Here is a 27277-nt window from a genome sequence, read left to right on the forward strand (position 1 = left end):
ACACGTACAACAGCAGCTGAAAGGCAAAAGTCATGTAAACAAGGCCAAAAAAACCCAAAACACACAAGAATTTGAAAATATAGTTTTTATCGTCATATCACTTGTAGCTGAAGAACAGATGTTGGGGACAATTTCCAGGTTGACAGTAAGTCATTACAGCCCCGCGATCATCTAGAACAGAATACTTGTTCAGGCGATTAGGCCACAGCATCCTCTGCACCACAGTTGCTGTTAGAGAGGTCGATCACAGGACTGGACGTAAATGTCACCAGCTGCAGCCGGAATAAAGTCTGTTGGTAACACGTGCTATTCCATTGGCATCTCCTGTGTCTGGACCTCAATGTGCTTGGGCGGTTTGTAGGAGCCCATCCCTGCTGCTCTTTCTGCCTCTTCCTGGGTGTACGGCTCCTCTTTCAGCTGCTTCAGTCTGTAACAGACAGATCACATCCACTGTGTCACTGTCGCTTCCGAACCCAGTATGGTATTCCCACCACACTTCACTCAACCTCCCAAATCAGAACGCACTCATCCGGACAAGCTTACACAAGTCACCATTCGCCTCTCATGTATAAATGGTAACATCTTTACCTGCGCTTGTGAACTTTGGTTTTAAAATGCTCCTTCAACGTCTTCAGATCCACAAAGTATCTCCTTAAAAATAAGAAAAACTTCAAGTGAGGACACACAACAGGCTTGGATGAATAGATTACAAAGCTGTACAATTTTACATGTCTGTTACATGGGTGTACTGTTTGGACATGCCCAATCAGCCCCCGCCCCTCCTCCCACCACCATCTGTTCTCCTATTACCCACATAGAGCGCGGCTGTCTACTGATTGGAGACGCAGCTATGCAGTGCACACATTACATGCTTGCTCATTTCCTACCTCTGGTGACAATAGAGGTGTGAATGCTCGGGACGTGTGCAGAGCAGAGCTGCATTTGCTATGTGTAGCCGGCAGAGCTGTGCGCGCGTGTAAGGCTGGAATTGTGTAAGTTACATAAGGTAACTATGCGGCACATAAAACCGTTTTTAATCAAAGCACTCTGGAAAGTAAACGACACATCGCTGCGCAGTTGAGAGGAAGCAAAAACAGATGGCCTTCAACCCTTTCACGACGCAGCAAATTTCCATTTCTACAATTTCGTTTTTTCCTCCAAGAGCCATAACTTTTTTATTTTTCTGTCCACAGATATATGGGGGCTTGGATTTTGTGGGACGAGTTGTACTTTTGAATGACACCATTCATTTTAGCACATAGTGTACTGGAAAAAGGGAAAATATTTCCAAGTGGGGAGAAATTGTGAAAAAAACCCTCAATTCTGACATGTTTTTTTTCCTGGAACGGTTTGTACGATGAACATTGTGTGGTAAAAATGACCTCGCAATATGATTCTCTTCATCAGTACGATTACAGCGATACCAAACACGTCCAGTTTTTGTATTTTAGTGGTGGAAAAAAAATTAGATGTTTAGCAAAATAAAAAGAAAAATTGGGGGTTTTGTCGCCATTTTCTGAGACCCGTAATATTTTTCGGTCAATGGAGCTGTGTGACCCCAATGTAAAACTTGCCACTCAAAATTGAAAATTCCAGAATATTTTTATTCAAGGTAGTACAATCCAGATTAATTAATTTTGAATGCATCAAGGGATAACACCACCATCATCAGAAATGCTGTGATTTTCTATAATTTAATTTGGAGTTCTGTAATGGCTTATTTTTTGCAGGGAGGTACATAGTTTTTATTTTTGATTGCTTGTTACTAAAAACAAAACAAAAAAAACAACTTAATTTTGGCGTTCTTGAATTATTTTTGTTTACCAGGGTTTCAAAGTAGCTCAGTATTGATAAGCACAGAGGTCTTCAGCAGACCCCTGACTGTAATAGCAGCCCATAGGTGACCTGCGATCAAGTCACGGGTGCACAAATGGGCGTTTTGAATGATGCGCCCCCCCATGCTGGCGTCTGTTAAATAAGAGGTTGACAGCAGCATTTAATAGGTTAGCAATTATGGGCGGAGCGCCACTCAACCCACGATTTTAAGAGGCAGGTCCTGGCTGTAATACACAGCCATCACCGCCGAGAGTTGGCTACTCTTGCAATTCATGTTAACACGCCCACAGTGGTGAGTGAGTGGGATGACTAGTCTAGGGAAACAAATGCGCCATCGACTAGTCAAAAAGTTAACTTGCTTATTAAAAATGGACTTCAGAAAAAGTATTTCTGAACCTCTGTTAATCTGTCAAACAGTATGAAGGGACTGTTAGGCAGGAAATTTATACAGGAATATACATATGCTGGTGGTATAAGTGGCATGGGGGACCTGTCAGGTTCCCTTTAAAATAGTCAAATGATCAATTTAGCAATGTATATAGAAGATCAACTTCCACAAATGAAATAATATATGTAAATAGAGATGATGAGAACATGTGGTCAGGTATTGCTATATTTCTCCAAGATTCCTCCTGTATCCATAGTAGGCTAAAGGAAGTATCCCATTCAGAGACTATATATATTATACACACGTATATACACAAACACAAACTGCTCAGTAAATTATGTTTGGGGCTGAAGTTAAAAAAAAAAAGGTTCAGACTGGTAAACCTGTCTCCTTAACCCCATAATGCTCAATGACGGGCACAGCACGTCATGAGCCGGTGTAAGTTCCTGCTACTTGCCATGCTATGCCCGTCATGACTTCTGTCTCTGCATATAAACAGTAGACAGCTGTTCAGTGACAGTTGAGCGGCACGGGAAGAGGTGATGGGACCCATGCCATCGGTCCCTGCACCCAGATCGCTGTGATCGGCCGGTCAGTCAATCTGATCGACCGATCACAGCATGATCATCCAGGAGATGCTGAAATATCAGCATCTCCTGCCCGATCAGAGCAGGAGCTCAGCGCTGCCAGTGGCTGAGCTCCTGCACTAGCAACCAGGAGCGGTGCCAGCACCGCCCCTGGTTGTTAACCCTCTAAATGCAGTCATAAGAGGGAAATCGCAACATTCAGGAGGCAGGCAGAGGGACGGGAGCCCAAAATAAAATTCATGAATTGCTGGTTTTGTTCATTCCGCCTCCACAAAAATCGTGATAGAAAGCGATCACAACCGGTCATGTGCCCGAAAACGGTACCAACAAAAACATCAGCTCACCCCGCAAAAACAAGCCCTCACATGACTCTGTTGGCAGAAATATGGTGATGCAAAAACTTGTTTTTGCAATAAAAAGCGTCTTTTAGTGTGTGACAGCAGCCAAACATAAAAACCCGATATAAATCTGGTATCGCTGTAATCACACCGACCCGAGGAATAAAGTCATCTAATGAATTATGCCGCATAAGGAACGGTGTAAAAAATAAAGCCAATTCTTCAAATGCTGATTTTTTTCATTCTGCCTCCCAAAGACTGAAGTATGGCTCGGCTCGCATTTATCCTGCGCTCTACGCTGAGCACTTACACAGGAGTTTGTGTAAATCTCTGAAATATGTGATTCAGATGAAAACCCCCGGCGGAAGATTCCCTGTAATGAGGTAGATGGAGGCACCGTGGACGCTGTCTGGCCTGAGATCCGGCGGTGTTCATCTTTTTAGGTGTGCATAAAGGCATCGTCGGCCAAAGTTTTGTGCACTTCTGAAAAGAAGGACACTGGTGAACAGAGGCCAGAGTAATGCCTCATTATAGTGAATGGATCCCTCTGGGTTTTCTCTCAATCGCGTCATGCAGCGATTTAGATGGAAACCCCGATGTAAGTGCTCAGCGTAGAGCGCTAGATAAATGTGATGCAAAACGTTATGTAAAATGTTTGCAATAAAAAGCTTCAACTCAATCCACAAAAAAAAACACAAGTTCCCACTCAGGTCCATCATCTGTTAACAGAAATATAGGGGGTTACACGTTACTGGTAGGACAAAGCCTTTGGAAAAGCAAAATGGCCCTTGCCCTCAAAAGAAATTCAGCGCATTCTGTACTCCCAAATCCAAATGCCCCAGTCCCTTCGTCACATTTAATGTCCACAAGTTTGCCAGGGGTATATTTTCCAAAATTGGGACACTTGAAGGGGGATTATGCTCTTCTAGCATGTAGGGGCTCTGTATATGAAGTCCGCAAACTATTCTAGGAATATAGCGCTTAACCTATCCAGAGTCTCGCTGTGTGGCTAAGCACTACTGTACAGGACAAATTTTAGTGCCATGTTTACCCATTTACCCTTCTGAAAATGTAAAAATCTGGGGCCAAAACAAAATCTGTGTGGTAAAAATGTAATTATTTTTTCTTCACTGCACAATGGTATAAAATTCTGTAACCCACCCATGTCAATATGATCATTGAACCCTAGATGAATTCTTTGAGAGGTTTAGTTTGTAAAATTATGTCACTTACGAGGGGAGTCTCCTGTTCTGACACCGAAGGGTAGGTCCCTCTCTCTTGGGTATAAAGTGCTGTGTGCAGGAACCCAAGAGAGAGGGACCGCCTCTTGGGTTCCTGCACACAGCACTTTATACCCAGTGCCCTACCCTTCGGTAAGGTCCTTTCTTCATCTCTTGACTGGGGGTAATAAGTGGATGGTTTTCTGTCCCACTCATGATGTTACAATGCACTTTCCCTGGTTTCCTTACTTATATTGTTGTAAGTTCCTTACCTTAGGAGCCCCCACTCTACACTTATACACATGTCATGGACGTGTGGGGGAGGTCACAAGTGTTTTAGTGCTGTTTTTCCCCTGATCCCCTCTTTCCTCTATCTTTTAAATGCTATGTATTTTGGAATATATATATATATACACTTGATGATTATTGTGTATTAAATAAAGATTTTGCTTTTGATAAAATCACTCCATTTTTTCTCCTGGATTCTGAGCTGTTTTTGGAGTGGAGCTCATGCTGACCGTATGTGTGTACATATGGTTTAACAGCTATGTTGGCTCTTGTGCATTTAAATAAGGCTATTGTATGTTTTCTAATTATAAACTTCTGTGAAGCACCTGGGAATTCAAGGTGCTCACCACACATCTAGATATATTCCTTGAGGGGTTCAAAAAGTCAACTGATGCTCCTTTTCCGGGCCCTGCCATGAGCCAAAACAGTGGTTTTCCGCCACACATGGGGCATCGGTGTACTCAGGAGAAATTGCACAACAATTTTTTGGGGTCCATTTTCTCCTGATACCCTTGTGAAAAAAAAAAAAAATTGGGTCTTAGGTAAAAGTGTGAAAAAAAGTAAAATATTAATTTTTTCCTTCCACATTGCTTCAGCTCCTGAGAAGCACCTGAAGGGTTAATAAACTTCTTGAATGTGGTTTTGAGCATCTTGAGGAGTTCAGTTTTTAGAATGGTGTCACTTTCAGGTATTTTCTGTCATACAGACCCCTCAAAGTCACTTCAAATGTGATGTGATCCCTTAAAAAAAAAAGGTTTTGTAAATTTTGTTGGAAAAATGAGAAATCGCTGGTCAACTTTTAACTCATAACTTACTAACAAAAAAAAAATCATGTTTCAAAAATTGTTCTGATGTAAAGTAGACATGTGGGAAATGTTTTTTTTAATTAACTATTGTGTGTGACATAACTGATTTTAGGGCATAAGAATTTAAACTTTGAAAATTGTGAAATTTTTTTTTTTTTTTTTCCAAATTTCCGATTTTTTCACAAATAAACGCAAGTCAAATAGAAGAAATATTACCACTACCGTGAAGTACAATATGTCCCCAAAAAAACAATCTCAGAATCAGCTGGAAGGCTCCAATGGATCCAGAGTTATTACCTCAAAAAGTGACACTGGTCAGAATTCAAAAAATTGACCTGGTCATTAACCTACAAAGTGGCTCGGTCCTTAAGGGATTAAATACCACTTTATAAAAATTAGCCAAAAGAGATCAGACATGGATGTCGAACAAGTTTACCATGTACAAGTAATGACCATTTTGAATATGACGCGTGATGGATGTTGTGGAGCATGTTATGGACATTTCTATCAGGACGGTCCTCGCTACCAGCAGGTAGGAATCTCGTTTTTGTCTAGGCAAGAGACGTCATCATAGTTAACTAGGGATGGCTCTCAACTAGAGCCCTCAACACTATGGAAGACATTACAGATAGTGCCGGCAGGAATAATTTTTGCTGCAGCGCAATCCATGAAGAGCAACAATAAATAAAATTTAGCACCTATTTCTGAATGCCTGAAAGACCAATTATGGTTATTCTTAAAGGGAATCTGTCGGCAGGATTTCACACCCCAAACAATTTATATATGTATGTCGCCCTTTCAAAGACAAGTCCACTAATATCTTCACATGGCCAGTTGTTTCCTCTCTCACTGAGAACTCTTTGTTTAAATTAATATGCAAATGAGGCAGAAGAGCTACTATAGATCTGAGGAGCCCGTCACTCCGGCTCTATTGTAGACAAAAAGTGGAATATTTTTCAGCTTACCCCTGTTGAGAGACTTCAATTGTAGTCCAGTATTGGAGCATGGAGTCCTGTTCCTGCCAAATGTGGATTGAACTTGCACAGAAAAAAAAGTTGATCCAGCTCCAGTTTAAAATGTAGAAAAAAATATTTATTTGATCATTTAAAAAATATATAACGTGTTAATACATCCTATAAAAATGGAGTTGAACAGGAGTTTAAGACCGAGTTTAGAACACAGTGTTCAAAACGCATTTGGTTTTCTTTACCTATGGTTTTTCCTCCTGTCAAACTCCATTTTTATTGGATGTACTAACATGTTATTTATTTTTTTTTTTTAAATGATCAAATAAAATTTTTTTCTACATTTTAAACTGGATCAACTTTTTTTCCTGTGCAACTCCAGCTCTATTTCCAACCCAGTACCACCTCCTCCTGCTTGACAGACAGCCTCTATACTAAGTAACTTCAGAGCTGTTAGTTGGTTGTGTTGGGCAGGAAATAGAGCTGGAGTGACAGAGGTTTCAGGTCTTCCATAGTTCTTCAGCCTCATTTGCATCTCAATTCAAATACTGCTCTCTCAGTAACAGAGGAACGAACTGGCCATGTAAAGTTATTGGTCGACTTTTCTGTGAAAGAGATACGTGCAGATATAAATCAATAGTAAGGGGGGGGGGGTGAAAGCATTTTCTCTTAAAGAGTCCTTTTAAAGGCAAAATTAGAGAATCATGACAATAGTAGTCTGTTGCAAGAAGGCTTTTAAGCTGCACTGGTCACCAGATGTATCTCTGCTATGTACACTACTATATACAGTACTTTTGTAGAACAATAGAAATCTAACGTTATAAATTACTTCTACACTATTGCGCCCCCGAATGCATATGAAGAAATTATTTCCTTTCAGACCAACACACAAAACTAAACGTTGTGGTATGTTTCTGACTCTGCTTCGTTATGCTTCTCACTGCTGGGTCCAGTTACTTGTGGTCATGTGATAACCAAGTTCGAGATATCCTACATGTCATACCAATATGTATATTCTGTATTCGCCAACTCGCTGTGCAAAACACCTACACATCATACATAGCACGATACGGAATACTATTACTCACGCGCAGTGTATGCAGTAATGTTGTGCGTTGCCGGGAAGACTGTAGTCTATTTCCTGATTTAGTAAACGGTGAGCATTTTCAAGTAGGAGATCTTCATGAATCTGGTCTATGTCTTTAACTCTCCTTTTGGTTTTCCAGAGTTTTGAAATATTTTTCTTTTTGTCACTTTTGTGATTTCCAATCTGCTTTGAGCGAGTCATCGTGGTCTAAAAGAAAAGGTCAAAACAAAATTTTGATGAAAAAGTAATAGGCTAGCATCAAAATTAAGAGAATCTGTCAATATGTATTTGCTGATCTGATATTGTTACAGGCCTCAGCGTACATTCACTAAATTAGAAAAAGGGACAGCCTCACTTAAAGGGGTATTCCCATCTCCAAGATCCTATGCCCAATATGTAGTAAGTGTAATAATAATAATAATAATTTAGCAAATATCTTCAATTAGAAATGCAATATAGTATTTTTGATTCGCTATGTCTCTTTTCTCATGTGCAGGCATTGCAGGACCTTAGATATCCATGGTTACGTCCACTGATATAGTGACAGTTATCTAGCTGCCAGTGGTCGTATACCTAACTAACTGTCACTATATCAGTGGACGTAACCATGGATATCTAAGGTCCTGCAATGCCTGCACATGAGGAAAGAGACGTAGCGAATCAGAAAAACTATACTACATTTCTAATTGGAGGTATTTGCTAATATTCTTATTACACCTACTACATAATGGGATGGGATCTTGGAGATGGGAATACCCATTTAACATTAGAAATACAGTGGTGTGAAAAAGTGTTTGACCCCTTTGTGCTTTCTTATTCTTTTGCATGTTTATCACACAAATGTTTCAGATCACAAAACAAATGTAAATATTAGACAAAGATAACACAAAAAAACATGAAATACAGTTTTTAAATGAAGGTCTTTATTATTAAGGGAAAAAGAAATCTAAACCTACAGGATCCTGTGTGAAAAAGGGATTGCCCCTTAAGCCTAATAACTGGTTGGGCACACTTAGGCTATGTGCCCACTATGCGTTTTTCAAGCGTTTTTGCTCCGGAATCTCCGCAGCGAAAAAAGCTTAAAAAACGCTTGGTAATACGTGCCCCATAGTCCCCAATGATAATCCGCATGTGCTGTGCACATGCTGCGGAAATTTCCGCTGCGGATTATCATTGCGGAAAAATACGCAGCATGTCCATTAATTTTGCGGACACGCAGCGTAATCACCGCCATTGACTTGCATTGAAACGCATAATATCCGTGTCAGTACATTTGTACACACGGATATTATGCGTTTCTATTTGCGGATGGTACCCGGGTTTGGAGAAGATGAGACTCTCCTCCATACCCAGGTACCATAGTACTTGTTAAAAAAGAATTTAAAATAAAAAATAAAGCTTATACTCACCTTCCGATGTCCTCCCGATGTTTTCTCCCCTCCGTCTGGTCTGCTCTATGGGTCGCAGTGTTGTGAAGGACCTGCCATGACGTAATTGAGTCATGTGATCTGACACATGACTGAATGACGTCACTGCAGGTCCTTCACACCACCGCGAGCCGTGCAAGAGACCGGACGCGGCGGAGAAAACACCGGGAGGACATCGGAAGGTGAGTATAAGCTTTATTTTTTACCATTCGTATTCTTTTTTTTTTTTAACTAACTTGGTCACACTACTATAAATTCATGCCGGTTGCATGGTTTTATATAGTGTGAACAAGTTGTCAAGCACTTTTCCAAGTGATGCTAAAATCGCTTGATAACCCGCATGCAGAAATGCATGCAAAAACGCTTGACAAACGCTTCTACCTGGTGGGAAAAACGCATGTACAATCCGCATGCGTTTTTCCTGCCAGGAAGAAGCGGAAAAAATATGCAGCATTTCTGCATCGTGGGCACTTAGCCTTAGCAGCAATAACTGCAATCAAGCGTTTGCGATAACTGGCTATGAGTCTTTTACAACACACTGAAGGAATTTTGACCCACTAATCTTTGCAAAATTGTTGTAAATCAGCCACATTGGAGGGTTTCCCAGCATGAACCGCCTTTTTAAGGTTATGCTACAGCATCTCAGATTAAGGTCAAGACTTTGACTAGGCAACTTCAAAGTCTTAATTTTTGTTTTTCAAGAGGTGGACTTGCTGGTGGGTTTTGGATCATTGTCCTGCTGCATAACCCAAGGGTGCTTCAGCTTTTGGTCAAAACGGATGGCTGGACATTCTCCTTCAGGATTTTTTTAGTAGACAACAGAATTTGTGATTCCATTTACCACAGCAAATCAGCCCCAGACCATCACACTACCACCATTATATTTTACTGTTTGTATGATGTTACTTTTCTAAAATGCTGTGTTGCTTCTACGCTAGATGTAATGGGACATGTACCTTCCAGAAAGTTCAACTTGTGTCTTGTCAGTCCAGAGTATTCTCCCAAAAGTCTTGATAATCATCAAGATGTTTTATGGCAAAACGGAGACTAGGCTTTATGGTCTTTTTGCTCAGCAGTGGTTTTCATCTTGGAACTCTGCCATGCATGCCATTTTGCCCAGTCTCTCTCTTATGGTGGAGTCATGAACACTGACCTTAACTGCGGCAAGTGAGGCCGGCAGTTCTTTGGATGTTGTTGTGGGGTCTTTAGTGACCTCTTGGATGAGTCATCGCTGCGCTCGTGGTAATTTTGGTTGGCAGGCCACTCCTGGAAAAGTTCACCACTGTTCCATGTTTTCGCCATTTGTGGACAATGGCTCTCACTGTGGTTCACTTGAAACCCAAAGCTTTAGAAATGGCTTTATAAACTTTCATAGAATCCTAAATCTCAATTACTTTGTTTCTCATTTGTTTCTGAATTTCTTTGGATCGCAGCATAATGTCTAGCTTTTGAGGATCTCTTGATCTACTTCACTTTGTCAGGCAGGTCCTATTGTATTGATTTCTTGATTGAGAACAGGTGTGGCAGTAATCAAGCCTGTGTGTGGCAAGGGAAATTTAACTCAGCTTCCCAAAGATGTGATAAACCACAGGTAATTTATGTTTTAAGGGGGATGGAGCAATCACTTTTTCACACAGGGCTCTGTAGGTTTGATTTTCTTTTTCCTTTAATAATAAAAACTTTCATTTAACAACTGCATTTTGTGTTTACTTGTGTTATCTTTGTCTAATATTTTGTCTAATAATATTTAAATTTGTTTTGTGATCTGAAACATTTAAGTGTGACAAACATGCAAAAGATAAAGGAATCAGGAAGGGGGCAAACACTTTTTCACACCACTGCAGCTACAAGGACTCAAAAAAAGGCCTGGACTGTCACCCTTGTGCTGGAAGGAATGCGCGAAAAAAGGAGACATCAAGCATATCTTTTGGGAATGCACCTCGATTAAAGAAGCATGGAAAAAAAAGTGGAACAACTGATACAACAGATTACACACAATAATCTAACACTCCACAATTACCAATTCTAGCAATAGGGATAAATGATATACAAAAAGAAAATATCTATATAGTCTCACATATAATAATGGTAACAAATCATTTAATTGCATCCCATTGGAAAAGGCAAGATCCCACACAAATAGAAGACATCATAGGAATAATAGCTACACATAATGTGTATGAATTAAATCACGCCATAAGACATAATAGATTTCCCAAATATTAAAAAAAAATTGGGCCCCCTGGAATAAAGAATTCTCAACGCCATTCATCTAGTCCCCTCTAATCACAAGAAGGAAAGAGAAGGATGAAAGGGGGGGGAGAAAAGTCAGTATGAGAAATCTACAGGTGGCTGAAGGGGATCCCTCCTTCGCAATAGGAGAATTAACAATTGCAAAACAAAAGAAAAGAGGGAAGAAGGGAAGAAAAAGGAAAAGAAGTGAGAAGGATAAAAAAAAAAAAGGAAATGTAGGCTTGGAATACAATACAAGCGTTTGCTTTAATAAATGTAGAATTTTTAGAAACGTTATTAGAAGTTAATATATTGTGTATTATTGGTGGACAAAGTTGGTATAAATGTATTTTCTTTAGTTAATAGGTATTTTAATTTTTTACCTGTTTAAACAGATCATTTTTTTTGGGAGAAAATGGACTACACGGCATTTACTCAGGTTTTTATTCTAGATTTGGATATACCCATTTACACTTCTAATCCTCCTTAGTAAAATTTGCTGTTGTCCTTCTTGCCCTTCCCCTGCCTATTTCTCCCATTACAATAAATAATGTCTTAAGTATAGTAAAATATTGAGAAGATATACTTAAAAGATAGAAGTGATAAGCCACATGCACAGTTTGCTATAGTTAAAAAATAAAAAAAATTGTCCATGTTTTTTTTCTTTTTTTTGAAAAATAAATAAAAATCTATAGAAAGAAACTGTGAAAAAAAGGCCTGGACTGTATAAGAGTAGTCTTACACACTCTGGGCCTTTTTTGAGCCTGTTTCCAATGTAGGTGAGGCTGTCCTCATTCTCATTCAGTGGATGTACACTGAGGCCTGTAAAATAATATCAATATTTGCTATCTACATCTATAATATAACGCTACAAGCGTCCCTCTGTCTGAAGCCTTTATAGACTGCGCAAGCGCGACACGCCTGAGCAGTCTGGCTCCAGACAGAAGAAAGAATGAAGCCGTTACAGGTAAGAGGAGTGTATGGCGCCGGAGATCACGGTATGCATAGACACTGAACACATATCGCGATCTCCGGCGCCATACTTACCTGACCGGAGGAGCTTTGCCATGGCGCCTCTCTTCTCGCCGGAGATCGGGGCAGGAGTGAGGCGTCGGAAACGGCGCATGCGCATAGCGCTATCCGACGCTATTCTACTGAAGACACATTTGCAGTGTGTCTTCAGCAAAATGGCGCCGGACACTGCGGTATGGGCATGCGCGTACTCCGGCGCCACTCTCCTCCCCCGGCCTCCAGCAGAACGTGACACAGAGCTGGAGCACAGGGAAGAAAGGCGAGTATAAGTGTTTATTTTTTGTATGTATGCAGTGTGATAGGGATGAGCGGTGCCATACATACCAGGATTGGGGGGGTGAGGGGGTGCCATGCATACCAGGATTGGGGGGTGAGGGGAGCACAAATACCAGCATGGGAGACCATATACCAATAAAAATGCTCGCCACCCGGGCGTAGAACAGGTTCAATAGCTAGAGATAGATCTATCTATCCATCTATACACACACACACACACACACACAGTTGTGCTCAAAAGTTTACATACCCCGTCAGAATTTTTCCTTTCTTGGCCTTGTTTCAGAGAATATGAATAATAACAAAAAAAAACCTTTTCCTCCACTCTTGGTTATTGGTTGGGTGAAACCATTTAATGTCAAACTAATATGTTTTCTCTTTTTAAATCTTAATGACAACCAAAAACAAGCAAATGACCCTGGTCAAAAGTTCATATACCCTGGTGATTTTGGCCTGATGCACAGAATTTGACACAAATGGGTTTGAATAGCTACTAACGGTAACATCCTCACATGTGACCTTGTTTGCTTGTTCTCAGTGTATGTGCATAAAAGCTGAGTGAGTTTCTGAGATCCAGACAAACTGTTGCATCTTTCATCCAGCTACTGACATTTCTGGATTGTGAGAATTGTCAACGGATCTACGGGAAAAGGTGGTTGAACTGTATAACACAGGAAAGGGATACAAAAAGATATCCAAGGAATTGATAATGCCAGTCAGCAGCATTCAAACTGTGATTAACAAATGGAAAATCAGGGGCTCTGTAAAAACCAAACCACGATCAGGTAGACCAATAAATATTTCAGCCACAACTGCCAGGAAAATTGTTTGAGATGCAAAGAAAAACCCACAAATAACATCAGCTGAAATTCAGGACTCTCTGAAAACTAGCGGTGTGGCTTTTTCAAGATGCACAATAAGGAGGCACTTGAAGAAAAATGGGCTGCATGGTCGAGTCGCCAGAAGAAAGCCATTACTGCACAAATGCCACAAAGTATCTCTCTTACAATACGCCAAACAGCACAGAGACAAGCCTCAAAACTTCTGGAACAAGGTAATTTGGAGTGATGAGACCAAAATTGAACTTTTTGGCCACAACCATAAACATTACAGTTGGAGAGAGGTCAACAAGCCCTATGATGAAAGGAACACCATTCCTACTGTAAAGCACTGAGGTGGATTGCTGATGTTTTGGGGATGTGTGAGCTGCAAAGGCACAGGAAACTTGGTGAAAGATGAATGCCGCACGTTATCAGCAAATACTGGAGGCAAATTTGGACTCATCAGCCCGGAAGCTCCACATGGGAAGTACTTGGACGTTCCAACATGACAAAGATCCAAAACACAAGGCCAAGTCGACCTGTCATTGGCTACAGCAGAAGAAAGTGAAGGTTCTGGAGTGGCCATCTCAGTCTCCTGACCTTAATATCATTGAGCCACTCTTTACAGGAACTGGAGGCCTTTAGCCAAGAAGAATGGGCAGCTTCACCATCTGAGAAAAGAACCTCATCCACAACTACCACAAAAGACTTCAAGCTGTCACTGATGTTAGAGGGGGCAATACACAGTATTAAGAACTGGGGTATGTGAACTTTTGATCAGGGTCATTTGGATGTATTTGGTTGTCATTAAGATCTAAAAAGAGAAAACACAGGAGTTTGACAATAAATGGCTACACCCAACCAATAACCATGAGTGGAGAAAAAGGTTTTTTTGTCATCATTCATATTCTCTGAAACAAGGCCAAGAAATATATATATATATATATATATATATATATACACACACACACACACACACACACATATATATGCGATTATATATAAATCACAATACTTATTTACTGTCACTAACAGCTGCTATATGTATTTTAGATTATTATATGTCCCATTCTTTGAGCTACCTTGCTGTATTATGTTCATATTTCATGTTTGCTTAATAATAGTCTTTTTAACTAATATTGGGATTATCTTTGTCTCACTCTTATAACCTGGATTTGATGACCCAGGATTTTGGTTCATATCATGGTATCCGATTAGGCAGCAAAAACCAGGTGACAGACTCCCTTTAAAGGGAATCTGTCGATAGGATCAACCATCCTTAAACATCTAAATGTATACATGCGGATGTTATGCGGTTCAATGCAGGTCAATGGCGGCGATTTTGCCGTGATTACGCACAATTAATGGTTGTGCTGCGGATTTTTCCGCAATGATAATCTGCAGCGGAAATTTCCGCAGCATGTGCACAGCACATGTGCATTATCATTGGGAAACATGGCAGACAACTGAACAAGCATTTTTAATGCGTTTTCGCGGCGGAAAGGCATTAAATCCGCATCGTGGGCACACAGCCTTAAGGTACCATCGACAAAAATAAATAAATGCATATTTACTTTCAAACCAACATTTTATCACCTGTTTTCTACGTTCTACCCAAAATCCACAAAAGATTACAAACCACCAGAGGATGCCCAAAAGTGGTCGCCATTGACCATCTTATCTCCTCTCTCCATTTTCCTTGAAAAAATTCTTACATTACTGTGACAATACAGCTTATAATCTTAGTCAGACAGACGATTAGATTTGTTAAGCCAAGAGAAATACACTATTGTGTTTCTGTTGACTTGTGAATATATGTGTATTTCTATGGCTCAAGAAGGACATACGATTATTTATATAACCCTGAATGTTGTCTCCTCTTGGGTCTGTGAAACAATGTTTGTTACTATGCTAGTTGCATATTATACTAAGTCAGCTGAATGTTAATTTAAAGAGCCCCTTCTAGACCAGCTATGTAAATTGATTAGCTCAAACAATGAGACCTGAGTGAGCCCTGCACCTTTTCCTCTGACTAATGACATTTGACCTGTGGACGTGTACTTAAAAAGGACATATGGTTCTGTAGCAAAGAGATTGGAAACAGAAGATAAAAAGATACTTGACAAGGAGAATAAAAGATCAGAGACTCTGTCACACCATCAGCTTGGTAGCATGCTTTACCTAAAAGAGACACAGATTTGGATTCTACATGATTCCGGCCGAAGGGTACGAGGCCCTGACTGTAAAAATATGGATCTGCTCCATTGACCATCAGAGAGCTAATGGGGAGACCAGGTTGGGACGATGAAGTCACCTGGCCCCATGGATAGGTTGTTTGTGGGTTGCCAGGTGGGACCCTCCGGTCGCCTGGAACACATGGAGACATTCGGAGAAGTCAGATTGGGACCAGCCGGTCATCTGGCCCCATGGAAACTCTCGGAGAGGCCAGGGTTGGACCCTCTGGTCTCCTGACCTTGTACCTCGATGGCCTGCTAGCTTCCTAAGCTTGCCGCTACCTTCTCTCTGTGGGGGTTCGCCAGAAGCGGGGGGCCACTGGTTGATATAGTTGGCCCTGGAAGTCCCAAAGTCGCAGCTGTTATATCCCAGGCGGGCCAGCGGAAGGGTGAGGACTGTGTAATGTTGTAACACCTTGGGTATTTGCTGGGACTGTTCTATGTGTTTGCTGTCCGCTTGGTGGTGTAATAAAGTATCGCTGTTTTACCCTCACCCTATGTTGTCTGAGTAGTATTACGCCCATGAAGACACAATCTTCACAATCACTAACCAAACAAGCTAAATCATTCCTTCTATATACTAAACATTTCTTGGACAACATTCAACATCTGAAAATAGCCCCTACTAACAGCATGTTAGTTACCCTGGATGTTACAAGCCTATATACTGTACATGTAGCCAACATAGTGAAGGCTATCTGGCAGTTCACAATCTCTTGCAGACAACAGAATATTCTGACGATACCATTAACTTCTCGCATTTGATTTTAAATGAAAAAAGTTTCTCTCTTTGGAGACACCTACTACACGCACATGTGGCACAGCTATAGGCTCTAATGTAGCGCCGCATTACGATAACAGCTATATGAAACATTTTAAAGAAGAACATGTTTACACTAACCAACTGTTCAAAAAACATGCCATCCCTAGGCACAGATTTATAGATGATATCTTCTGCATTTTAGATAGTCCAGTTGATTCTCTGTTATCTGTTACATTCTTCTTGAATCAAATCAAAGCCAGTTTATAATTTATTCTCAATTACAATTTCCAGAATCTTAGTTTCCTTGACACCCTGGTCATCAAGAATGAACAGGGTATCCTTAGTACCAACCTCTATTCCAAACCCATCGACAGGAATAGTCTGCTACATTATTCCAGCTGTCAGCCTAAAATGATAAAGACTTCCTCCCTTGTTCACAACTCAAGAGGGTCAATAGAACTGTCTCAGACTAAACCCTTACACACACTAGATTGAGGGGGATGAGAAACAAATTCCAGACAAGGGACTATCCATCAAGGATATTGGATAAATGCAAAAGTAATCTCAACACCTACAGACCATCACCTAACAATCAAACCAAAAAACCCTTTGTACATACATACCACCCCATCCAATCAACATGCCATACAGAAAACACAGGCCTTTACTCAGTAGAGCATGCCCCAGATCCCACAGTTCAAACTTCAACCTCTGATGTGCCATAAAAGACCACAAAACCTTTCTGACCATCTTGTCAGGGTCGACATTGGTAGTCTAACATGCGAACCTACCCAACAATTCCTACAGTCAGAAAATGGGTACTTTTCCTGCTACACTGCTTGAGTTGCTCCCATGTGATCAAATTTGAATATTTTATACACCCCCATACAGGTAAGGCATATGGAATTAAATGACTGAACAGGCGAGTCGAATTTTGTAGTTTATCTGATCAAATGCCTATTATACATAGGTGAGAACGCAAAGCAGATCAGGGATAGAATTTGATAGTCATAAATCTACCATATGCTTATTAAAGATAAGCTCTGGAGGCAGATTCTCATGCAGATCAGTGTCCCGCCCATAGCCCTGAACAGCTCATTTACATATAAGAAAAACATGGAAATCTCTGGAATAAGAATCACACATCTCATTGGATCAAAGATCTCAAGGTGTCATTTTATGCAACTTTCTACAACCTGCATGCCCATATAGCCGTCTTATAAGGGTTGATCCTACTGACAGATTCCCTTTACCAATTTATCAATTAAATGGCTTGCCTTGAATTTCTGCTGCACATTTTTTTTTCTAATCTGACTCTGATATTTTAGCCTCCCTTATCTTGTAAATATATCCCAGCTGCAGGGCTGGGGAGCTGCAGTCACTATCTTCTCTGTAGCCATAGACCAGGATTCAAAGAGACAGAAACCGCATGTATCCGAAACTACGCCTGCACATAATGCTTAACTTTTAAAAAAAATAAAATTGTGTGCCCGGTGGCTACCATATGAGGGCGGCGTGGTTTTGGTCACCACAGAATGAAAGTCTGAATTGTGCACTTCTTGCACCTTAGAAAATGATTGCCCAGTGACATTTACACTTCCCAGAACATATAGTCAATGTCAGCCTATGCACACTGCACATATCTTATTTTGAAGTAAAAAAACAATACAGGAACAAATACAACATTTAAAATGAAGAACAAGTAAAGGTAAATAAACCGGTATTTCAATAGGCAGCATAAGTCCCCAATAGGCAGCATAGGTCCCCAATAGGCAGGTAAATGTCCCCAATAGGCAGGTAAATGTCCCCAATAGGCAGGTAAATGTCCCCAATAGGCAGCATAGGTCCTCAATGGGCAGGTAAATGTCTCCAATAGGCAGCATAGGTCCCCAATGGGCAGGTAAATGTCCCCAATAGGCAGGTAAATGTCCCCAATAGGCAGGTAAATGTCCCCAATAGGCAGGTAAATGTCCCCAATAGGCAGCATAGGTCCTCAATGGGCAGGTAAATGTCCCCAATAGGCAGCATAGGTCCCCAATGGGCAGGTAAATGTCCCCAATAGGCAGGTAAATGTCCCCAATAGGCAGCATAGGTCCTCAATGGGGAGGTAAATGTCCCCAATAGGCAGCATAGGTCCTCAATGGGCAGGTAAACGTCCCCAATAGGCAGGCTGTTTCCCCCATATAATGCCCCATGCAGGATGTCCCCCCTTATAATGCCCCATGCAGGATGTCCCCCCTTATAATGCCCCATGCAGGATGTCCCTTTCTCCTACCATATAATGCCCCATGCAAGATATCACTCCCCTGTCTTTATAATGCCCCATGCAGGATGTCACCCCCCCAATATAATGCACCATGCAGGATATCACCCCCCTCTCTTTATAATGCCCCATGCCTCCATACATTTAAAAAAAAATATTATATATATATATATATATATATATATATATATATATAACCGTCTTATCCCGTCTGTCTAAGAAATCAGCGACGCGGGATTTCACAAAAAGATGGCGGCCGTTAGCGGCTCATCTGCCGCACGGAGGTCAGCGGCGATGCAGCCGGGAGATGACGGGCGCCAGCCGGTCATCTCCCGGCTGCTAGCAGCAGAAGGACCCCGACCGGCGGTACCGCTGCCCTTCATGCGGCTACAGTCGGGAGATCAGAGCCTAGGGCCGCTGATCTACCGACGGCAAGCAGGAAGGGAGGACCGGGAAGAGGCGCCGCCGGTCGGGATGCTTCTGCTGCGAGCAGCCGCTCATCTCCCGGCTGCTCGCAGCGGAAGTACCCGCACAGGCAGCGCCGCTCCCTGGTTCTCACTAATAAGATTCGCTGATTGGTCGCGACCGCGACCAATCAGTGATTTTGGCACCAAATTTAAACTCCGCTCTGCTGATCGGATGCGACCGCCGACCGTGACCAATCAGCATTATTGGCGCCAAATTTAAACACCGCTCTGCTGATTGTGCCCGGTCGGCCGCATACATATTCTAGAATACCCGATGCGTTAGAATCGGGCCACCATCTAGAGTGTAATATTATATATATATATATATATATATATATATATATATATATATATATATATATATATATATATATATATATATATATATACATACATACACACACCAAAAGTTTGGACACACCTTCTCATTTAAAGATTTTTCTGTATTTTCATGACTATGAAAATTGTACATTGACACTGAAGGCATCAAAACTATGAATTAACACATGTGGAATTATATACTTAACAAAAAAGTGTGAAGCAACTGAAAATATGTCTTATATTCTAGGTTCTTCAAAGTAGCCACCTTTTGCTTTGATGACTGCTTTGCACACTCTGGAAAGACGTCACCGCACCCTCTGACCTGAGACGTCACAGGGAGCGCACAGCAGGAAGACAGCGGATCTACAAAGGCACGGGGAGAGGCAAGTATCCGGCTGCCGGGGCCCTGAGCAAGCAGGAGGGAGAGGGCGCTGACACCGCTCTCCTACACCCACAGCCCAGCGGGCCGGATAAAAATCCTCCGCGGGCCGTAGTTTGAGGGCCCCTGCTGTACACCATACTAATTTAATTAAATGTCCTAATCCAAACTGCCATCTCAGGTGACCAAGACAAGGTGGTAAAATCACAAAAATAAATGAGTTTTACATACTGCTCTACTTGCTTTTTTTCACTAAAAAAGCAGAAAAACCTGATAGCTATGTGCACACTAGGCGTTTTTCTTCTACTACCCATTACTTTCAATGGGTGAAAAACGCAGAAAAAAAAAAACCGCTGAAAGTAGTGACAAAATACGGATGATAAAAAAAACAATGTGTGTGCATGAGATTTCTGAAATCTCAAAGACTTTGCTGGTACTATAAAATGCAGCTGAAAATCTGCACAAAAAAAAAAGCATTAAAAAATGCTGAAAAAATGCCTAGTGTGAACATGGCCTAAAGGTGACTTTGGGATTTCCAGTAGATTGATAATAAATAATGTCTCAGGCTATACTACCAGATTGTGAATGCTTCAACCCCAGAGTCTCCCATAAAAATCACCCGTTTCAAAAGTTGCCATCAGCTGCTCATTTTCCCTGTAGCAATCACTATAGATACAATGTATTTCATGGACTGAAGCAGGTGTGTCAAGTGGGGGGGGGGGGGTCTCAGTCCGACATTCCTAAAAGGGTACATGTAAATGGGTTGACAGAATAACAGATAACACTTTGTTAAAAGGGGTTATCAACACTTGTCTAAAAATAACAATATCAGCACACCCACTAGCGTTGCTGCAAATCAATTAACACGACACAATAGAAATCTGTAGCCTTTGGACGGGGGGTCCTGAGATCAGCCTCCTACCTAATGGCATCCACAGCTGTTTTGATTACCAGCATGAAAATGCGATATGACACGTGATATTGCATCAAGCCGGCTACTCTAAAGAAAAGCCACAGATGCAGTGAGGTAAGAATTGGTTTTCAGGGCTCCTGTCCAGTGGCCACATATGGTTATGGTGGCTAGAATGGGTCATGGGAATGTATTCACACCAACTGTAAGGGTATGTGCACACAATCAGGAGCCGCTGTGGGTTTGAAGATGCGTGTTAAGCAGCATCAAACTCGCAGCGTCCAGATGTTACAGCATAGTGGATGGATTTCTAGAAATGTCCACTATGCCTCTGTGCTACTGCTGATCACCTGCGGAAACTGACATGCGGCGTGTCTTTCAGATCCACAGCACACAAATTTCTCTTGCAGGTCCATATGTGGACTTTCCCCATAGACCTAGCCTCAATGAGGAAAGTCCGCAGGTGGAAAAAAAAACAAAACCTCCCTGCACAGCAGCTCTCTCTCGCCGCCCCCTCTCCACACCCTCCACACACAGTCGCCCCCTCTCCACACACAGCCGCCCCCCCTCCACACCCTCCACACACAGCCGCCCCCCCTCCACACCCTCCACACACAGCCGCCCCCTCTCCACACCCTCCACACACAGCCGCCCCCCCTCCACACACGGCCGCCCCCCCTCCACACCCTCCACACACAGCCGCCCCCTCTCCACACCCTCCACACACAGCCGCCCCCTCTCCACACCCTCCACACACAGCCGCCCCCTCTCCACACACAGCCGCCCCCTCTCCACACACAGCCGCCCCCTCTCCACACCCTCCACACACAGCCGCCCCCCCTCCACACCCTCCACACACAGCCGCCCCCCCTCCACACCCTCCACACACAGCCGCCCCCTCTCCACACCCTCCACACACAGCCGCCCCCTCTCCACACCCTCCACACACAGCCGCCCCCTCTCCACACCCTCCACACACAGCCGCCCCCTCTCCACACCCTCCACACACAGCCGCCCCCTCTCCACACACAGCCGCCCCCCCTCCACACACAGCCGCCCCCTCTCCACACCCTCCACACACAGCCGCCCCCTCTCCACACCCTCCACACACAGCCGCCCCCTCTCCACACCCTCCACACACAGCCGCCCCCCCTCCACACACAGCCGCCCCCTCTCCACACACAGCCGCCCCCTCTCCACACACAGCCGCCCCCTCTCCACACACAGCCGCCCCCTCTCCACACACAGCCGCCCCCTCTCCACACCCTCCACACACAGCCGCCCCCTCTCCACACCCTCCACACACAGCCGCCCCCTCTCCACACCCTCCACACACAGCCGCCCCTCTCCACAACCTCCACACACAGCCGCCCCCTCTCCACACCCTCCACACACAGCCGCCCCCTCTCCACACCCTCCACACACAGCCGCCCCCTCTCCACACCCTCCACACACAGCCGCCCCCTCTCCACACCCTCCACACACAGCCGCCCCCTCTCCACACACGGCCGCCCCCTCTCCACACACGGCCGCCCCCTCTCCACACACGGCCGCCCCCCTCTCCACACCCTCCACACACAGCCGCCCCCTCTCCACACCCTCCACACACAGCCGCCCCCTCTCCACACCCTCCACACACAGCCGCCCCCTCTCCACACCCTCCACACACAGCCGCCCCCTCTCCACACACAGCCGCCCCCTCTCCACACCCTCCACACACAGCCGCCCCCTCTCCACACCCTCCACACACAGCCGCCCCCTCTCCACACACAGCCGCCCCCTCTCCACACCCTCCACACACAGCCGCCCCCTCTCTACACCCTCCACACACAGCCGCCCTCGCTGCCCCCTCTCTACACCCTCCACACACAGCCGCCCCCTCTCCACACCCTCCACACACAGCCGCCCTCGCTGCCCCCTCTCCACACCCTCCACACACAGCCGCCCCCTCTCCACACCCTCCACACACAGCCGCCCCCTCTCCACACCCTCCACACACAGCCGCCCCCTCTCCACACCCTCCACACACAGCCGCCCCCTCTCCACACCCTCCACACACAGCCGCCCCCTCTCCACACCCTCCACACACAGCCGCCCCCTCTCCACACCCTCCACACACAGCCGCCCCCTCTCCACACACGGCCGCCCCCTCTCCACACACGGCCGCCCCCCCTCCACACACAGCCGCCCCCTCTCCACACCCTCCACACACAGCCGCCCCCTCTCCACACCCTCCACACACAGCCGCCCCCTCTCCACACCCTCCACACACAGCCGCCCCCTCTCCACACCCTCCACACACAGCCGCCCCCTCTCCACACCCTCCACACACAGCCGCCCCCTCTCCACACCCTCCACACACAGCCGCCCCCTCTCCACACCCTCCACACACAGCCGCCCCCTCTCCACACCCTCCACACACAGCCGCCCCCTCTCCACACCCTCCACACACAGCCGCCCCCTCTCCACACCCTCCACACACAGCCGCCCCCTCTCCACACACAGCCGCCCCCTCTCCACACCCTCCACACACAGCCGCCCCCTCTCCACACCCTCCACACACAGCCGCCCCCTCTCCACACCCTCCACACACAGCCGCCCCCTCTCTACACCCTCCACACACAGCCGCCCTCGCTGCCCCCTCTCTACACCCTCCACACACAGCCGCCCTCGCTGCCCCCTCTCTACACCCTCCATACAGAGAAGCCCTCGCTGCCCCCTCTCTACACCCTCCACACACAGCCACCCTCGTTGCCCCCTCTCTACACCCTCCACACACAGCCGCACTCGCTGCCCCCTCTCTACACCCTCCACACACAGCCGCTCTCGCTGCCCCCTCGCTACACCCTCCACACACAGCCGCTCTCGCTGCCCCCTCGCTACACCCTCCACACACAGCCGCTCTCGCTGCCCCCTCTCTACACCCTCCACACACAGCCGCTCTCGCTGCCCCCTCTCTACACCCTCCACACACAGCCGCTCTCGCTGCCGCCTCTCTACACCCTGCACACACAGCCGCTCTCGCTGCCCCTCGCTACACCCTCCACACACAGCCGCTCTCGCTGCCCCCTCTCTCTACACCCGCCACACACAGCCGCCCTCGCTGCAGCCTCTCTACACCCTCCACACACAGCCGCTCTCGCTGCCCCCTCTCTACACCCTCCACACACAGCCGCTCTCGCCGCCTCCTCTCTACACCCTCCACACACAGCCGCTCTCGCCGCCCCCTCTCTACACCCTCCACACACAGCCGCTCTCGCCGCCCCCTCTCTACACCCTCCACACACAGCCGCTCTCGCCGCCCCCTCTCTACACCCTCCACACACAGCCGCTCTCGCCGCCCCCTCTCTACACCCTCCACACACAGCCGCTCTCGCCGCCCCCTCGCTACACCCTCCACACACAGCCGCTCTCGCTGCCCCCTCTCTACACCCTCCACACACAGCTGCCCCCTCTCTACACCCTCCACACACAGCCGCTCTCGCCGCCCCCTCTCTACACCCTCCACACACAGCCGCTCTCGCCGCCCCCTCTCTACACCCTCCACACACAGCCGCTCTTGCTGCCCCCTCTCTCTACACCCTCCACACACAGCCGCTCTCGCCACCCCCTCTCTACACCCTCCACACACAGCCGCTCTTGCTGCCCCCTCTCTCTACACCCTCCCTGCACAGCTGCTACCTAGTGGACATTTGTCATTTTGATTCTATCAATGATACATTATGGGATTACAAGTTGAGCAATTGTGGGTTGTTGCTCTATCACCATACCATTCGGGCACTCACAATGCCTAACACTGGGTGGCTCACGATGTACTAAGCCAATGTCTGGGTAAAGATGGCCCAGGGTCAAACCAAGAACAGCTGGCACTGATGTCGCGGAATTGTCGCTCTCTCGCTGAGACAGACACCCGTACAGGACTCACCCAACGTACACTCCGGTTCTGCTGCGCTACCATGCCGCACAGAAAAGGGCTTCACCACAAGAGGACGAACTACAAATTGTCTCCCTGACGGCCAAAAATCACATAGCTCAACGGCCATTTTACCGTAGTCTGTGTCTGATACGACATTGTTTCACTACAATAAAATGGCTTCTTCAATAGAGGACTGAATCCGCTCACCTCAGAGAGTGACTCATGCCGGCGTCATACAGAGCAGGAAAGAGGAGCCGCCAAGCGGAACATTGCTGCAGGGCTGAGCTCATTCTCTACAGCGACCTCGCAAGGCTGCTGTGTGGAATTACAGCTGAGAGCCATTCCATCTGTTTGCTGTATAAGCTGCTGCGTGTGGAGAGTGCAGTGGCCTTGTAGACACGTAACTGAGCAGCTGCCAACACAGGAGCTGGGGACCGCCAGAAAGCTGTCTCACAGCAACAAGCCGGCCCACGGCAACAAGCCGGCTCACGGCGACAAGCGGCTCATGGCGACAAGCTCTTGGTAGTTAATGACTGGGCTTCTGAACAGAGGCTGTGTCCACTTGTCAGATGTACACTGCTCAAAAAAATAAAGGGAACACTTAAACAACACAATGTAACTCCAAGTCAATAACACTTCTGTGAAATCTACCTATCCAGTTATGAAGCAACACTGATTGTGAATCAATTTCTCCTGCTGTTGTGCAAATGGAACAGACACCTGGTAGAAATGATAGGCAATTAGCAAGATACCCCCTATAAAGAAGTGGTTCTGCAGGTGGTGACCACAGACCATTTCTCTGTTCTCATCCTTTTTGACTGTTGTTTTGGTCACTTTTTCATTTTGCCATTGCTCTCACCCCTAGAGGTACAGTAGCATGAGGCGGTGTCTACAGTACAACCCACAGAAGTTGCTCAGGTAGTGCAGCTCATCCAGTATGGCACATCAGTGCGAGCTGTGGCAAGAAGCGTAGCTGTGTCTGTCAGCACAGTGTCCAAAGCATGGAGCAGATACCAGGAGATGTGGATGGAGCCATAGGAGGGCAACAACCCAGCAGCAAGACCGTTACCTCCTCCTTTGTGCAAGCAGGAACAGGAGGAGCACTGCCAGAGCCCTGCAAAATGACCTCCAGCAGGCCACAAATGTGCATGTGTCTGTACAAACGGTTAGAAACCGACACCATGAGGGTGGTATGAGGGCCCGATGTCCACAGATGGGGGTTGTGCTTGTAAAGGACATATTGATACTCATGCTAGAGCAACTCCATTTTGTCTGCTTGATTAAAATCATGTTATCACTCCTTGCATAACATACATTCTTTCTTTCTCTTCCCATGCAACTTTCTCACACTAACTTTTTATATCAAGAACATTTTGCCAGACACTCTGCTCCTGTTATCTAACTAGTCTAGGCCAGGATTGACCTTGTAAATTTCCAGCGTGCTTCGAACTAACGATAATATGACCATATATGTGTTTCCGTAATAATTGTACTAACATTGGTTCAAGCCTGTAGTACGGCAGTAGATGATTGGACATTAATAAACTCAAAACAATATAAAATGCTAAGCAAAATAAACGGGATCAGAGATTCTTTGAATCCTCCCAATACAGAGCACGCATTGCCTCCGTTTGGTTTTCTGTGGATTGCGCAATCAACATAATAATTTGACACTCACTTGGTCAACCGTGAAGGCTTATTGCCACCAGGATTGGCAAAGTTGCCACTGGCACCCTGTGCTCTTCACAGATGAAAGCAGGTTCACACTGAACACATGTGACAGACGTGACAGAGTCTGGAGATGCCGTGGAGAGCGATCTGCCTGCAACATCCTTCAGCATGACCGGTTTGGCAGTGGGTCAGTAATGGTGTGGGGTGGCATTTCTTTGGAGGGCCGCACAGCCCTCCATGTGCTCGCCAGAGGTAGCCTGACTGCCATTAGGTACCGAGATGAGATCCTCAGACCCCTTGTGAGACCATATGCTGGTGCGGTTGGCCCTGGGTTCCTCCTAATGCAGGACAAAGCTAGACATCATGTGGCTGGAGTGTGTCAGCAGTTCCTGCAAGATGAAGGCATTGAAATTATGGACTGGCCCGCCCGTTCCCCAGACCTGAATCCGATTGAGCACATCCGGGACATCATGTCTCGCTACATCCACCAACATCACGTTGCACCACAGACTGTCCAGGAGTTGGCGGATGCTTTAGTCCAGGTCTGGGAGGAGATCCCACAGGAGACCACTCGCAACCTCATCAGGAGCATACCCAGGCGTTGTAGGGAGTTCATACAGGCACGTGGAGGCCACACACAATACTGAGCCTCATTTTGATTTAAGGACATTACATCAAAGTTGAATCAGTCTGTAATGTGTTTTTCCACTTTAATTTTGGGGGTGACTCCAAATCCAGGCCTCCATTGGTTAATAAATTTGATTTCCAATGATGATTTTTGTGTGATTTTGTTGTCAGCACATTAAACATTGTACAGAACAAAGTATTCAATGAGAATATTTCATTCATTCAGATCTAGGATGTCTTATTTGAGTGTTCCCTTTATTTTTTTGAGCAGTGTATATTCTTTTACGGACCAGGCATAAAGTGCCCTGTATTTACGGACTGTCCTGGAATTTCTGGTCGGTTGGCGACCCTACTCTTGACTAGTGATTACCGTGCCAGCAATGTACTTGCCAGGGCTGGTGAAGGTACGCTGGCAGACAGGTG

At 45.3% G+C, this 27277-nt stretch overlaps 1 protein-coding gene across 1 annotated transcript; it reads right to left on the minus strand.

Moving 5' to 3' along the window:
• Positions 1 to 70: 70 nt before the first annotated feature.
• Positions 71 to 24724, minus strand: ZNF593 (zinc finger protein 593). Its single transcript, XM_073666629.1, has 4 exons — positions 24566 to 24724; positions 7517 to 7722; positions 589 to 651; positions 71 to 427 (listed from the first exon to the last, which is right to left on the minus strand). The coding sequence occupies exons 1-4, from the start codon at positions 24596 to 24598 to the stop codon at positions 307 to 309; spliced, it is 423 nt and encodes a 140-aa protein (XP_073522730.1). The 5' UTR covers positions 24599 to 24724; the 3' UTR covers positions 71 to 306.
• Positions 24725 to 27277: the final 2553 nt, after the last annotated feature.

The sequence above is a fragment of the Phyllobates terribilis genome, unplaced genomic scaffold (assembly GCF_046119375.1).
Source record: "Phyllobates terribilis strain yellow unplaced genomic scaffold, ASM4611937v1 Scaffold_2__4_contigs__length_985480577, whole genome shotgun sequence".
Lineage (NCBI taxonomy): Eukaryota > Metazoa > Chordata > Amphibia > Anura > Dendrobatidae > Phyllobates > Phyllobates terribilis.

Excerpts from the sequence above, each read along its gene's own strand:
- ZNF593 (XM_073666629.1), bottom strand. The coding sequence starts at position 24,598 with ATGGTAGCGCAGCAGAACCGGAGTGTACGTTGG. Across the intron at positions 7,723-24,565 it reads AGAACCGGAGTGTACGTTGG|ACCACGATGACTCGCTCAAA; the intron begins GTGAGTCCTGTA and ends CTTTTCTTTTAG. Across the intron at positions 652-7,516 it reads CATTACTGCATACACTGCGC|GAGATACTTTGTGGATCTGA; the intron begins GTGAGTAATAGT and ends CTTATTTTTAAG.